The 13,092-nt window shown below is 39.8% G+C and overlaps 1 protein-coding gene across 3 annotated transcripts in view; it reads right to left on the bottom strand.

Annotated features, from left to right (window-relative positions):
- The window catches only part of GRK3 (G protein-coupled receptor kinase 3), a 78,288-nt gene that overhangs the window by 10,736 nt on the left and 54,460 nt on the right, over positions 1 to 13,092 (bottom strand). For all 3 annotated transcript variants that reach the window (XM_064465892.1, XM_064465891.1, XM_064465893.1), the window contains 8 exons: positions 10,522 to 10,600; positions 9,161 to 9,291; positions 8,233 to 8,327; positions 6,852 to 6,959; positions 3,989 to 4,055; positions 3,665 to 3,765; positions 2,423 to 2,489; positions 1,869 to 1,964 (listed from right to left, as the gene is read on the bottom strand). In XM_064465892.1, coding sequence (XP_064321962.1) covers positions 1,869 to 1,964; positions 2,423 to 2,489; positions 3,665 to 3,765; positions 3,989 to 4,055; positions 6,852 to 6,959; positions 8,233 to 8,327; positions 9,161 to 9,291; positions 10,522 to 10,600 — 744 coding nt within the window. The remainder of the gene's footprint in view (positions 1 to 1,868; positions 1,965 to 2,422; positions 2,490 to 3,664; positions 3,766 to 3,988; positions 4,056 to 6,851; positions 6,960 to 8,232; positions 8,328 to 9,160; positions 9,292 to 10,521; positions 10,601 to 13,092) is intronic.

The raw sequence follows: 13,092 nt of genomic DNA on the forward strand, positions 1-13,092 counted from the left end.
TTCTGTCAAACAGCAGAGAAACTAGACCTTTCTTTTGGAGAGCAAGACAAGGAGGCATCCTTTGCCTACCAGACCGCGCTGGCAGAGGGCAGGCTGGGCCCAGTCCTTGCTGCAGCGGAGTGCCAGGGCAGGCAGACCCTGACAGAAGGGCACACATGCACACCGCTGCTCAGAGCAGAGCCAGTGCCGCCAGCCACTGCTGCAGCACACACTACTTGCAGGCGCAGGACAGGAAAGCCTTGCTCGACTCTCCTTCTGCAGCCAGGCCAGACGCTCCCAGAATGGATATTCTCCTCCTTTTCAAAGATCCATAGCTATATCACAGCAGGAAAATAGACGCTGGATCTGAAGGCAGAAGACCTCTCTGCAATTCTGTGCAAGTGGCTTACAGGGACTCCTTACGGCATCTGAGGAATAGGGGAAAGCCACGGCATCCACTGTTGGCTTTCCACTTTGTAACCTCAAAGAACACGTGTTCTTCTCGGTGTCACAGGACACTCTGCAGTATAAATATAATCCACAGGGGCAACGGAGGAGAGCAAGGCACTCAGAACTGGAGTCCTCACAGGCACAGACGACTCCTGACACCTTAACGGAAGCTCTGACTGCAGCTGACTCAGAGGCACGGATTATTCAGTCCCTTCTAAAGGACTGTGACGTCCCAGTGAAAGTGCAGAGCAAAAAGCTGTACATGTTATCCGTCACTGACTCACGACTGAGAATAAATTTATCTTGTAGGCAGCCTGAACAAAGACTACATGGAAGTAATCTGGCTATACAATTTACAGGCCTTGCTGAGAATATCTGATCCCCTCAACAAATAAAAAGACCACCTGGTTTCTCCTTGCAAAATGTTCCTCCAAATTACGGCATTCCAGAACTGCAGGAAATTGGAATCCTGTTAGAGTAACACTGACTCTGAAGATGTGGAGTTTTCTGGGATGAAGAATATTTTGGGTTCTCTGCATTTCTCTTTAAACACATAAAATCTTTTCTGTGCCAACTTCTGTAATTACAGCAGGTGACACTGACAGACAAGTTCCTTTTTAGGCACAGTGAATACTTAACATGGTTTTTTGCTTATAAAGTTTAGAGCAATTAGTTTCTCTCCTGACTCACTTCTGTAATAACAAGAATCAAGTTTGATCTACTGAAGAAATCTATGATAAAAATAACAAACAGGACAGACCCAAGCCAAGCACTGATTCACCTCTTGTCTCGAAGTACCAGGGAGGCTTCAGAAGAAGGGATGAATACGCAGGGCATGGTACACCACCTCCATGCAAGTCAGAAATGGGCCAGCAGGTTTAACTTCTCTTTTTTTTTTTCTTTACATTGTTTTCATTAGATTTTGGATAATATCAGAATCTGAAAGTTTCTTTCATCACTTTACTGTCTGATAAAGTTGCCACCATTAATATACAGTTTGTAATTTGTAAGGGTTTTCCAATGCACTCTCTAACCGTGAGGTAATACTATTAAAATAAGGTTTAGTTCGATTCATCCAAGCTACCAGAAACAAATTACAATTTATAAAACTACAAACCATTAAGTATTCTTGAAAATCTGAGGAATTCCCAAAAGTTGTCTGACCATTTGAAATATTTGCTTTATCATGTAAAACTTTTGATAGGAAGGTAGATTTCAGTCAGTCAATCTAAAAAATAAAACATAAGGACTTGGCAAGCAACAACAAACCAGCCAACCAGCCCAATCTCTTTCATAACAGCATGGATTAAGTTTCCAAACTTGAAAGCAATTCCTTGCACATCCAGTAGCCCCTGCAGCAAAGGAATGGCACGCACACATGAAAAGTTAAGCACAGCAGTCACAGTGCCATTCTCCAGCTATCGTTTAAAGTTGTATACCTTAATGCCTTTAGTGTCCTCTTCATCAAATGACCCGATATCAAAAGCGTCTGCTGCATTTACTTCTCCCCGGGGAGGAATCAATGGTGGAGGATACTGGAAATTAAAAGCAGCATAATTAAAGACAAATTAATGGACATTATTTAAATCCATTCTGTAGATATATAGGGCCCTTTTATCTTTTGCACAAATTACACAACACCGCAAAAGTATGTCCCTTGAAATTAAATTTCAGTATGAAGAAGTTCTCCACTCCTTTAATAAATGTTCCTCCAAAAATTCAGGGAAAAATCCCTGCAGCTTAGAGACAGCTAAGCAGAAGGAACCAGGCAGTCATTTGACCCTGAAAAAGTAATAATTCAGTACTACTGATCAAGAAGACTTGTAGTAATGAATATACAGCAGTTTTCATCATCAATCTTCCATGTGTTCGTGCAAATGAGTACACGTGCTGGGGACTGGAACCCTGAAGTCTTCTGTCCATTAACAGTTTAGGGTTATTTTCTTTTTACTGCTTTACCAAGTAAGCTAAGGTTACTATCTTAATCCTTTACCTTTTGTAAATAGACTTGCTGCCAATCAATGCCTTTGAAGAAAGGATGTTCTTTTACTTCTTGTGCACTGCAAAATAAAAGTAACTAAAGTCAACAAAATGAAGGGGCTTTTCAAATATATTTGAGAAATACAAAGCCTTCAAAGGTCACATTTCTATCACTTGAAAACATCGGTAAAATGCTCTTTTTTTCAAGGAGAAAAAAAGTCTTCCTAAGTAAACAACAGAAGAGAAGATTTTCATATGGAAACACTGGAAACAGTGCTGTAGGCCCAGCAGCAATTACTCTTGTTTTGCTTTGGTATTCCATCATTTCAAACAACAAACAATACTCACCTGTTGTCAGATCCCATACACTACTAAGCAACGAGCTTACCCCACTCCATTTGATCTTATTCATATTTTATGTCAAAATAAGCAACTATTCTTGATAGGCCCAAGGCTGAAAAGCAATCTCAGGTTATTATCACAGAGGACTCCATGATAAAAAACCCTCTGACTACCTCACTGGAATTTGAGCTAGCCTCAGTCTCAGGTGTGCCTAGCAATTAACAGGTATCACACATCACCAAGGGTTTCTCAACAGTTCTTTACTCCTCTCATGGTTTTCTCTCCTAGGCTCATGCAAGCTACACACTGGCTTTTTAAATAGGTGATAACAACAATTTCAGTTAACAGCTCTAAGCAAGGTAAGCTTGGCAGGAGCAAGTAGGGTTTTGTAGTTAATAAACAAAAAATACCACGTCCTTTTCCTTAGAATCATGAAATTAAACAGGTACATCTGGAAATAAAGGCAACCCAAAATGAAGCAAGTATTCACAGCTCTCTGTGCTTGGTGGTTTGGGGTTTCAGGCTTTTTGTGTGTAATATACTCATTACAGCTACAATATAGGCAATAAATTTTTGCTACCAATATGTCTGAATCAAGTAATATGATTTCATGCCAAAACAGATCAGGCAAAAACATAAAACCAACACAAGTATGAAAAGTATGAACACCATCCAATGTAAGCATGACTGCAGAGATCTCGGGGAAGTCTCCCGTGACAGAAATGGTCCAAAAATTTGTCCCAAACCAAAGGAAGCTGAAATGTAATTCCATGTAACAGCACTTTTTAAAGTCCTCTTTCCAAAATTAAAATCATCACAACAGGAAGAAGATTTTCACTTGAGATGAATTCATTCACTTACAGAGAAGTGGAAATTTTTAAAGGCAGTGGTCCAAGGAGGAGACAACACCTACCTTCTTCCCTGGCATCCGAGTCTCTTGCTAACATCCCGCTGCAGGAGCCCTTCCAAAAGGGACTTCAGTTCAGGAGAAAATGAATCTGGTAGCTCCACATTCTGTGAAAAAAAGGAGTACAAAGAGAGACATTTAATTATAGAAGTAGTGTCATCTGCTTTCCCCACACAGGAGAGTAGCTGTTCTTTGATAATGTTTGTAAACAACTCTTTCACGTGTAAATGCAGCTTTCTCAGAAAGCAGGCTATATAGTTCCAGTTTTTAGAGGAAATGGGACTTTACTAAACAGAGGAATGTAACTGCAACTGTCACCAGGCTCCTTACCACGGTGAGCGTCATCCGGTCGATCTCGTGCTTATCTTTGGTTTTGTGCTGTCTGAAAGGACTGTGACTGTAGAAATAAGAAAATGCACTAATAAATGTAAAGCCATAACATATCATGTTATTTCAGCTGTGGCAACCCCAGGAAAGACTGCAGCATCCTTTTAGTCCCATTCTTCCACCTCATCAATCCTGTCCTGCAGAACAATAAAACAAGTAGTAAAACATATAGCATTTTCAACAAAAAAAATGAAATTTTACACACAGCATACTTTGGCTACTAGCTACCTCAAAAATATCAGTGTTTGATCTCTTACAACTTTTTTTTCTTTTCTTACTAGAGACCTGCACCACTTTGCAAGAAAGTTTATCTTTTCCCTTTTCAGGACAATTGCATGGGGTAGACATCAAAATCAAATTCAGAGAAAAGCAACCGTTCGTTTTCTTTAAAGCCTAACATAGACATCCCTGAGGATTATCGAACTTGGGGAAATCTGATCTAGTTACTCCATATAAAGGCAAGCAGAGAGTTAAGTTTATTCCTAAACGTACTGATCTGTCCTTAAAGACACTGTTTCAAATGCCTTACCAATTACATCTGTGTCTCCCCAAAACCAGAAGAGGTTCATCTAACACGAAAACCCTGAACAGCTATCACAACACGTATTTAAAAACATTGATCTATATACAGAAACTGAGTACGACCTGCAGAACTTACCACTCATCTATATGGGAAGAATGAAGCAAGATGCTAAAGTAAGTAGATGAAACATAAGATAATCACCGATACCACAACATTAGTGACTAGGCAGATAACTGATGATATCTGGTAAATTATCATCTTTATCCCTTTCACGCTTTAAAATTCTGTTTTGAGTTTGAATTTTTCCTTTTACTGTAGAATCACCAAATGGTTTGAGTTGGAAGGGACCTTAAAGATCATCAAGTTCCAGTTCCAAGCTATAGAAGACCTTAGAATATTACAGATTTACCATGTGGTACTTAAACAACAGCATGAAAGAAAGCAGAAACATTTTAGGGAGATTTTTAAATTCCATTTAGGATATATTCCCTGTTTCTTAATTTTCTTCAAAAGCTTGAGGGAATTATATTTTTCAAAATTAAAATGTTATTCACTTATCAATACATCAGTTAGCTATTATAAAGAATTTCACCTTGCCACATGGCAGTGTGTGCTAGCTTGTTGCAACTGGGGACCTGCTACCCAAGAGCCATTTCCCTTTTATCCTCAAAAATGTTTCTGATGAATGGATCTGATGGACAGACCAGGACTTCCATTCTTTTGTTTTTAGACATGATAGGTAAGAAGGCAAGAGTAAAAGGCTAACATACAGACTCATATACTTTGACAGGCAAATGATTCACTGTGGACTTATGGGCAGATTTTATGCCAGACTAAATTTACTAAACACCAAGAAATGGCACCATGTGCCCAACTCTTGTTTTGGGATGTAACTTCTTTAATTGGCTTCAGAACAGATGAGGAAGGATAGTTCACAATGAATAATGCTTTGGCTTCTTGGCCAACCACCGGTACCACCCCACACATCTCTGTCAGGAAGACTCACAGCCCACAGAGAATGAGCTCTCCCTGTGAGTTTCTGTGGTAAATGGGACCAATTGCCCCTAGGGGCTGGTTTTTTCATCACACAACTTCAGGGCACGCCAGAGTCAGTCAGATGCCCTAATCCTCTGTGCCCAAGTGACTCAAAAGGGAAAGGTCTCAAAAGAAAAGGCGTGGAGTCCACAGCAGTCCTGCGCGTGAAAGACGCTCTCCTCTCTCCTCCTGGCAAACCCAAATTGTTGTGGGTCTTTCTACCTAGAGATTTTTTCAATGAGTGGTTTGAGAGATATAGTAAAGCTCACAGCTGTGTGATGCTGTCCATACTTAGAAATACTTTTTTTTTCTTCTTACAATTTAAGCACCATTTCTTTCTTTATTTGCACCCTTACATTTAGTCTATTTTGTGAACAATTAAGGTTAAATTGATACAGCTCTGTACTTCAATTCAGAAGTCACACCCTTACCTTCCCTTATACAGTGTCTGGGATAGAGGCAAGAGCTTATAATCATGTGCAAGGGCACAGGATGATCTAACTAATGATCAACCTTTACAGAGAAGCACTCTGAAAAGCTTAAAAGATTTTTTCTGTTTTGCCATTAACACTGAGGATGCTATTTTCAATAAACATTTGCCAATCAGTGCTTACTAACTGTCCAGATAAATCCCTTAGTCTTAACAAATTCTACCTAGCCCCATAAGTTTACTGAGAAGGTAATAGTTGACAAAGCTGTTTTTATCATATCCTTTTGTACACCAGTACTGTTACAGGCCAGATTCAGCAAATGGAAGCATCCACACATTACAACTTACCCAAACACTACAGAAGGAAAGACTGAGTATCATGTAAGAAGGGAACAATGCAGCCAAGAGTTTCACCATAACAGCAGGTCTTAAGCACAAAATGAAGTCCATAATTTAACAGGGCTGCTAGCGTATTTAAGCAATGAATAAAGCAATGTCATTTAAAATACTAACAACTGCCAAGAGATGAGTAAGTTGTTCATCAGCAGAAGTCAAAAGAGTGGATAGAACATCTGCCTTCCTCACTGCCCTCCACGGGTACCTAGTAAGGGGAGCCGGGCTTGCGTTTTGTTTGTTTTGGAAGCAAAAAAAAAGCCTGTTTTAGTCTCATGTGCAGACCTGGTTTAAGCTGGCATGTAAGCAATGGTATCAAGAGATCCTTTTAGATAATATCTCACACACATTAGTATTTCAAGGGACAGACAATGATGAAGCCCAGGCTAAAAAAACAAGCACACGGGATGTAAAACTTCACTCACCCTCTCAGGAGTTTGAAAAGCATGCAGCCTAACGAGAACCAGTCCGCACTGCTGTCATATGCTGTTCCCTTCTGGAGCACCTCTGGAGCCATGTATCCATGGGTACCTCTGAGAAGCAGAGAGGGACAAAACCTTGGTTACAACCAAAACTACAATTGCTAAAAAAAAAAACCAAAAGAAAAAAAACACACAACAACAACAACAAAAAGAAAATTTAAAAAATCAGCCTTTTCCCCATAATATAGCCTAATTTTGAAATAATTAATTTTAAACATGATTTTATTTATTTTGCTTTTTCTTTGACCACATGTACATACACGTTTTCTGTCTGTATAGATCTACTGAGGAAATACCTTAAAACAAACAACAGAACTGCAGAAACGATTAGGCAAACTGAAGCAGCTACAGCAAGGTTTAGCAGAATGAGTCAGTAAGTGGGCCTTCTGCCTAAGAGTGGAACACAAAAGAGAGGTGGAAAAGTTGCGTACTCTGTCCGCTCGGTTTGTAGGAAAGACGGACATCAGGCCTCCTGATATTTCAGGCCAGATCACCCCAGGCCTGGGCCATGCAAGACTGAGACCTGCTCTCACCCACAACCCCAGAAGCAGGGCAAGCAGAGCTGCCTTGTGCTCTCTCGATGTGTTTCACGTGTTTCCATCCAGATAACACCTGTGTGCTAGATTTAACAACAGGACACCTCTTCCAGAAGTCATCGCTAGTCACCACTAGAAAGCAGTCACCATGTGCTGCTTTTACCCTTGACATAATTGAAACATAAGAACTTTTTCAAGAAGCTACTGAAATGAAAATCTTTTAAGATATGACAGGATGAAGCTTTCCTTTTGCATAAATTCTGAGAGTAAATCAGGGAAAAGGAGGACCTAGGAATAAAACATGCCATATAAGATGTGGAATCCACACACAACCCAAGAAATTCAGATCCCATTTATGACCTGATGTCAAGAGGCAGAAAGGACCAGCATTTGCCTCCAGTTCTACAAAGATCCAGAAAGAGAAAGACGCAATAAATCCTGTTTTTTAGTCAGTATCAGAATATTTAATTATCCATTTAGGACAATTAAAACAATCTGCTACTTTAACTCAGCCAGGTTCTTATCTTCTCTGAAGAGTGAATCATCTCAAAATAATGTGTCATCTTCCAGCCATGCCTACACATCAGCTGCTACAACTGTGCAGGAAAACAGAAAGAGGAGACTGAAAAGCCTTATTAGAGTATCCAGCTTAACTGTGTTATAAAGCCAGCCTGTGCCACACAAGTGCTGTTTTTTTTTCTTTAGGCAAAGTTAAATTATAAAGACACATAAAGGACTTATTTAGCAACAATTATATGTGCAGCAAAGCTACCATACGTAATACTTACACACTAGCATGGGGCTTCTTTTTGGAGAAATCACAAGCCAGCCCGAGGTCTGATATCCTTACATGCCCGTGTTCATCCAACAAGATATTTGCAGGCTAGGAATGTAGAGACACAGAAAGGTTACTGCTGGCTATCTTTCAGTTGACAGAACTACAAATTCTCAGAGCACAGTAACTCATTCTCAAACATCAATACTCTCTGGTGATACATAATTGCCTTTTTTTTTTTGTCAATAGATTAGATACTTTCTAGACAAAATCTTCATTCTAATGGAGCACTACCATCAACTCCAGAGGAGATAATGAAATACTGACAAATAACAGAAGAAAAAAAAAACAGGCAAGGTTTGAAATGGAAAGCATAGGAGAGAATAAATCCGTTTTGGCCTCAAGTCCACATTGCTTTTTGTTCTTTCACAGAAGGGTCTGTAGGCTCTTACATCCTCTACTTACAACCTACACTCTGTGCTCTCTGAGCAGCTTTCTTCCCCACTTTTGCTGTCATTTTGCTGATGGACACCTCTCTTGGAGCAGTCCTCAACTTCCCAGTCATCAGTGAGACACCCCCGAGCAACTGCCTTCCTATGAGTCTCCCATCACACACGCTCCTTACGGGGCTCTCAGAAATACAGTACACTCTAAATTAATAGCACCATTACGATGGTAAGTGAGATGAAGAATAACACTGCATGGGACTTATTCTGACCCCAAGGAAGCATCTCCGAGGCCAGCTAAACCAGATAATAGTGCAGATTAGAACTACGTTGAAAAATTATTAAAAAAACCAGCCAAAGATAAACAAATAATCTGTATTCTTCCCAAGAAAAGGTTTCAGGTAAGATACTTCATTTAACTTACCAGTATCTCTGGATTGTTTGCTGCTATCTAAACATCACCTGTGTTAATGCTGTCACTATGTTAATGATTACCTTTAGGTCCCTGTACACCACAAAGCGATTGTGCATGTGTTCTAAACCCAGGATGATTTCAGTAGCATAAAACCTCATTTCTTTTTCAGAAAACACTCCGTGCTGGGAGAGGTGGTAGTGCAAATCTCCTCCTAAAATTAGAAGAATTGAGATGCAATTAAAAACAGAGTAAGATCTTGCCTCACAGGCAGACAGCATGATTTAGGTGGGAAAAGCATAGCATTTGTAGGCTCTTATAACCTGTAGAGCATACAGGAACCCAGACATACACTCTGCAAGTACGTTTGATGACAAAATACCTCAGAAAGTTAATAAATAAATTTGATCAAACTGAAACTCCTTTTTAAAAATACATTTATTTCATACATATTTGCATTCAGTGACTAATCCAGCAACTGAGTCTTAATGCAAGATTTCCACAGCAAGTAAAATGCAGTCACATACACAAGTTTCTGGAGAACTGAATAAATTAGCATACAAAACAGCCCAGGCTGGGAGGGACCCCGACAGGTCATCTGCACCAAAATATTCAAATAGTCATGCTAGGGATGTTTTCACACTTTCCTAATCAAAGAACAAGCACACTACAGTGTCACTCTGCGAGCTAATCCACATCATCAACACATTAAATTGTAAATATTCCTAGAAAACTGTTTCTGATCAAGCTACAGATTTAAAATAATCAGTTACTTGAATTTGACATACAGCTTAGATTTTAATGAGAATCTTCACTTGCAAAACACCAAAGCCAATCTCTATTACTTACAGAATATGAGCTCTGTTTCTCAATTAAACCTCCAGCTTTGCAGTAGAGTATGTGCATATGTGCTCCAACACCTTCAGGTGTTACTTCACGACCAGAGTCAGCGTTAAAGTCCGAGTCCCACAAGTACTGAGCATCCTCAGCAAATAAGGGTACTGCAGTATGTTCTTTCCCCTAACTGCCAGTTTCTCTCCCTCTGTTCTCACAAGTGCTATGCTAAGGCTTCTAGGTATAATTTCTTTCCTTTGAGGAATGCTTCCCCCATCTATTTTCTTTGCAGAGCTGTTTATAGTAGCCCGTTTATTTTTATTATGATTATTCTGATATTCCCTGATCTCCTCATACACTTTTCCACATTTCCTTAAGCTTCCAGCCTAGTAGGCCCTTTGGTATCTTTATTTAAATATGTTAATGTTATAAAGTATCAGAGATATTTGAGTCTGTTCTACGCATTCCCTGCTTTAGATCAATTTACCCCTCCTGCTCACAGGCCAATGCTTCCCTCCTCAGATTTTTTTTCCTTCATTCCCCTTGCGACCTCAGCAAGTCCTTCTGCCAGTATTTCTGTAATATCATCATCTGCATGAGCCTTGCTTACCATTCATGAGGTCCAGAATGAAACAGAGTTTGTCGGGGGTATGGAAGGCATAGGTCATACACACTATGAAAGGACAGTCCTAGAAGGAAAGGAGGAAAGAGTTAACCTTGGGAAATAAGCAAAGTACTACTTAGAGCAGATAAAAGTACATGGATTTGCTATGATATTTACCAATATTCATATTAATTTTCTAAAGCAATTTGTGTGCTAATCTACATACTCTGATGTTTCACTTACGGTTCAGAGCTCTTAAGATTTTGCTACCTCGTTTTAGTACAAAAATAAAGCTATGACAAGCCAAAGGCTTGAAAAAAAGCAGGTAGCATCACTATCTTCTAAAGACTTTCAGCTACAGCATGTTACAAAAACATTTATCTGAGTTTGCACTAGACTTACATGAAAGATGCATTAAAGCTAACAAGCTTTAGGCCAGCTCAGAAAAAAATGAAGCTGTTCCCATGAAGCATAAAGGATAAACACCATTTCCCACAACTGCACGGCCAACGTTCTGCCATGAGTCTGAGTCACATCACGTACAAAATCCCAAAGGAAAGAAGTTTTCACCCTCACCTATATCTTAAACGTGGCTACACTGGTAACACCCTGTCCATGCCGCCGAACTCCCCCTGCAGAGCTGCACAGTGAGGCACTCTGCCGCTCACTGCTGCCCCTCAGCTCTCCAGCAGCATTTGCAACAGATGATTAAAAGGAACATAAATACACTAGGAAGGAATTCACAACTCTGATGCATATGCAATGCATGGGAAGTAAGAACAGCAAGGTCCCGATTATGCCCACCACAGAAAACAAGTACGGTGGGTGCAGATCTAAGAACATCACTGCAGAGCAGCCACGTGCAGGGATAGATTACGTGGAGTACATTCCCACTTCTTGATGGACTTCAACTTTAATTCACACAGATGTTTCAGACAAGCAGCCATAAAAAAATACAGCTGGAAAAACACCTCTTTACTGCAAGTGACCGTTTGGGTCACAGTGTTGGTACCTGTATAACGCACATGCATTGAAAGACGCCATGGCGAGAAGTTGACAGACCTTCCTCTCTTCATTAGGCCTATATTGGATGCAAGTGGCTAATTAATAGGGAGTGGCTATTACCTTGTCAACCCCTTCTCCAAAGTCATATGAAACCAGGGCTTTTCAGTTAGTCTATAACAAAAACGTAGGACAGATGAAGGTCTGACCCCAAAGCACGGAGGCTGACAGGAAGACGAGCTAAGACTAGCTTAACTGCTGACGAGCCAGGACACCACGCAGGAAGCACGAATGTGACCTAACGTGACTTAAACAATGTGTTAATTATTGTTGTATTGATAGTGAAAGCTCTGGGAATCTCTAACAGGAACTCATTTCCTTCCCAATTTAGAAGCAGCAAAACACGGTGGCCTTGGGCAGAGCAGGGGCTGCGGGACTGCGCTCGGGGTGCCCCCTCGCCGGCCCTGCCGAGCAGGAAAGGGAGGGAACGGCGACACCATCCTCGCCGGCCAGCCAGGGCAGTTCAAGTCAGTTCATCCCTCCACAAAAGCACGTAAGGCTGAAATATAACGCTTTATATACTCATCTGTAATCCCCAACGACTCCCACGCCACTTGGGCTGATTCTGCAGTAACGTTCAAACCTAACCATATTTTATTGTTTATTTTGCAAATACTAATTCCAAATACACCTCTGTAGAACACAGGCAAGGGTTTAAAACTCCCTGCAGAAACATGCATGAAAAATGCCTAATTGCTAAATGGTCCCAAAATAAGGAGACTCTAGGCAAGGCAATGCGGTGTCCAACAAAAGATACTACCTCTCCTTATAAACTTTGTATTGCTCGTAACTGCAGACTATCGCAGTTACCACTTGAATTCAGAACAAAAGCTTAGTAGAATTATTAACTTAACTTTCTGAATCAACCGGATAATTTAGAAATATCTCCAAGCAGGCTTCCTAAAACCTCAGAGCAATCCAAGTACCCAGAAGGATTTTGTGTTAAAATGTAAACACCATACATAGAAAAATAAAAGGGTGTTTCTACACCAGAACATAGTATGCCTGTATTTTTATGGATCTCATTTTTTAAGAGAAATCTGCAAGTGTAAATGTGATGAATAATTTATTTTTGTGTAATCCTTCCTAATTTAATCCATACCCTCTCACTGTTTAACAGAAAGAAGAAATTGTAATACCGTTATATTTTTCTGACAAAAAAAACATGGCAAAAGAGTATTTTCCAGCATAAAAATAAATAATAAAAAACCCCTATAGGTGCTTTTAAAAAAAATGAAACATAAAGCAATAAAGCAAATTTTCCAAGAGAGTAATACTTTGTTTCAGTCAAGCTTCTGCTCTGAAAAAAATAAGCAACAGTATGACAACAATGTGTGAATTAAGAATAGTTTGGAAATAGTTCCTTGCATCCAAACACTGCTGGATTAAGTCCAAAAAATTGTAGAAGACAAATTTCTGGTAATAAATCATAGGGAAGGAAAAAAATAGAATAACTATAAAAAATTGTAAGAATGGAATATTTCAAAAACATTAGCACCCTAACAATTACTTCAG

This window comes from Phalacrocorax carbo, chromosome 15 (assembly GCF_963921805.1).
Source record: "Phalacrocorax carbo chromosome 15, bPhaCar2.1, whole genome shotgun sequence".
NCBI lineage: Eukaryota > Metazoa > Chordata > Aves > Suliformes > Phalacrocoracidae > Phalacrocorax > Phalacrocorax carbo.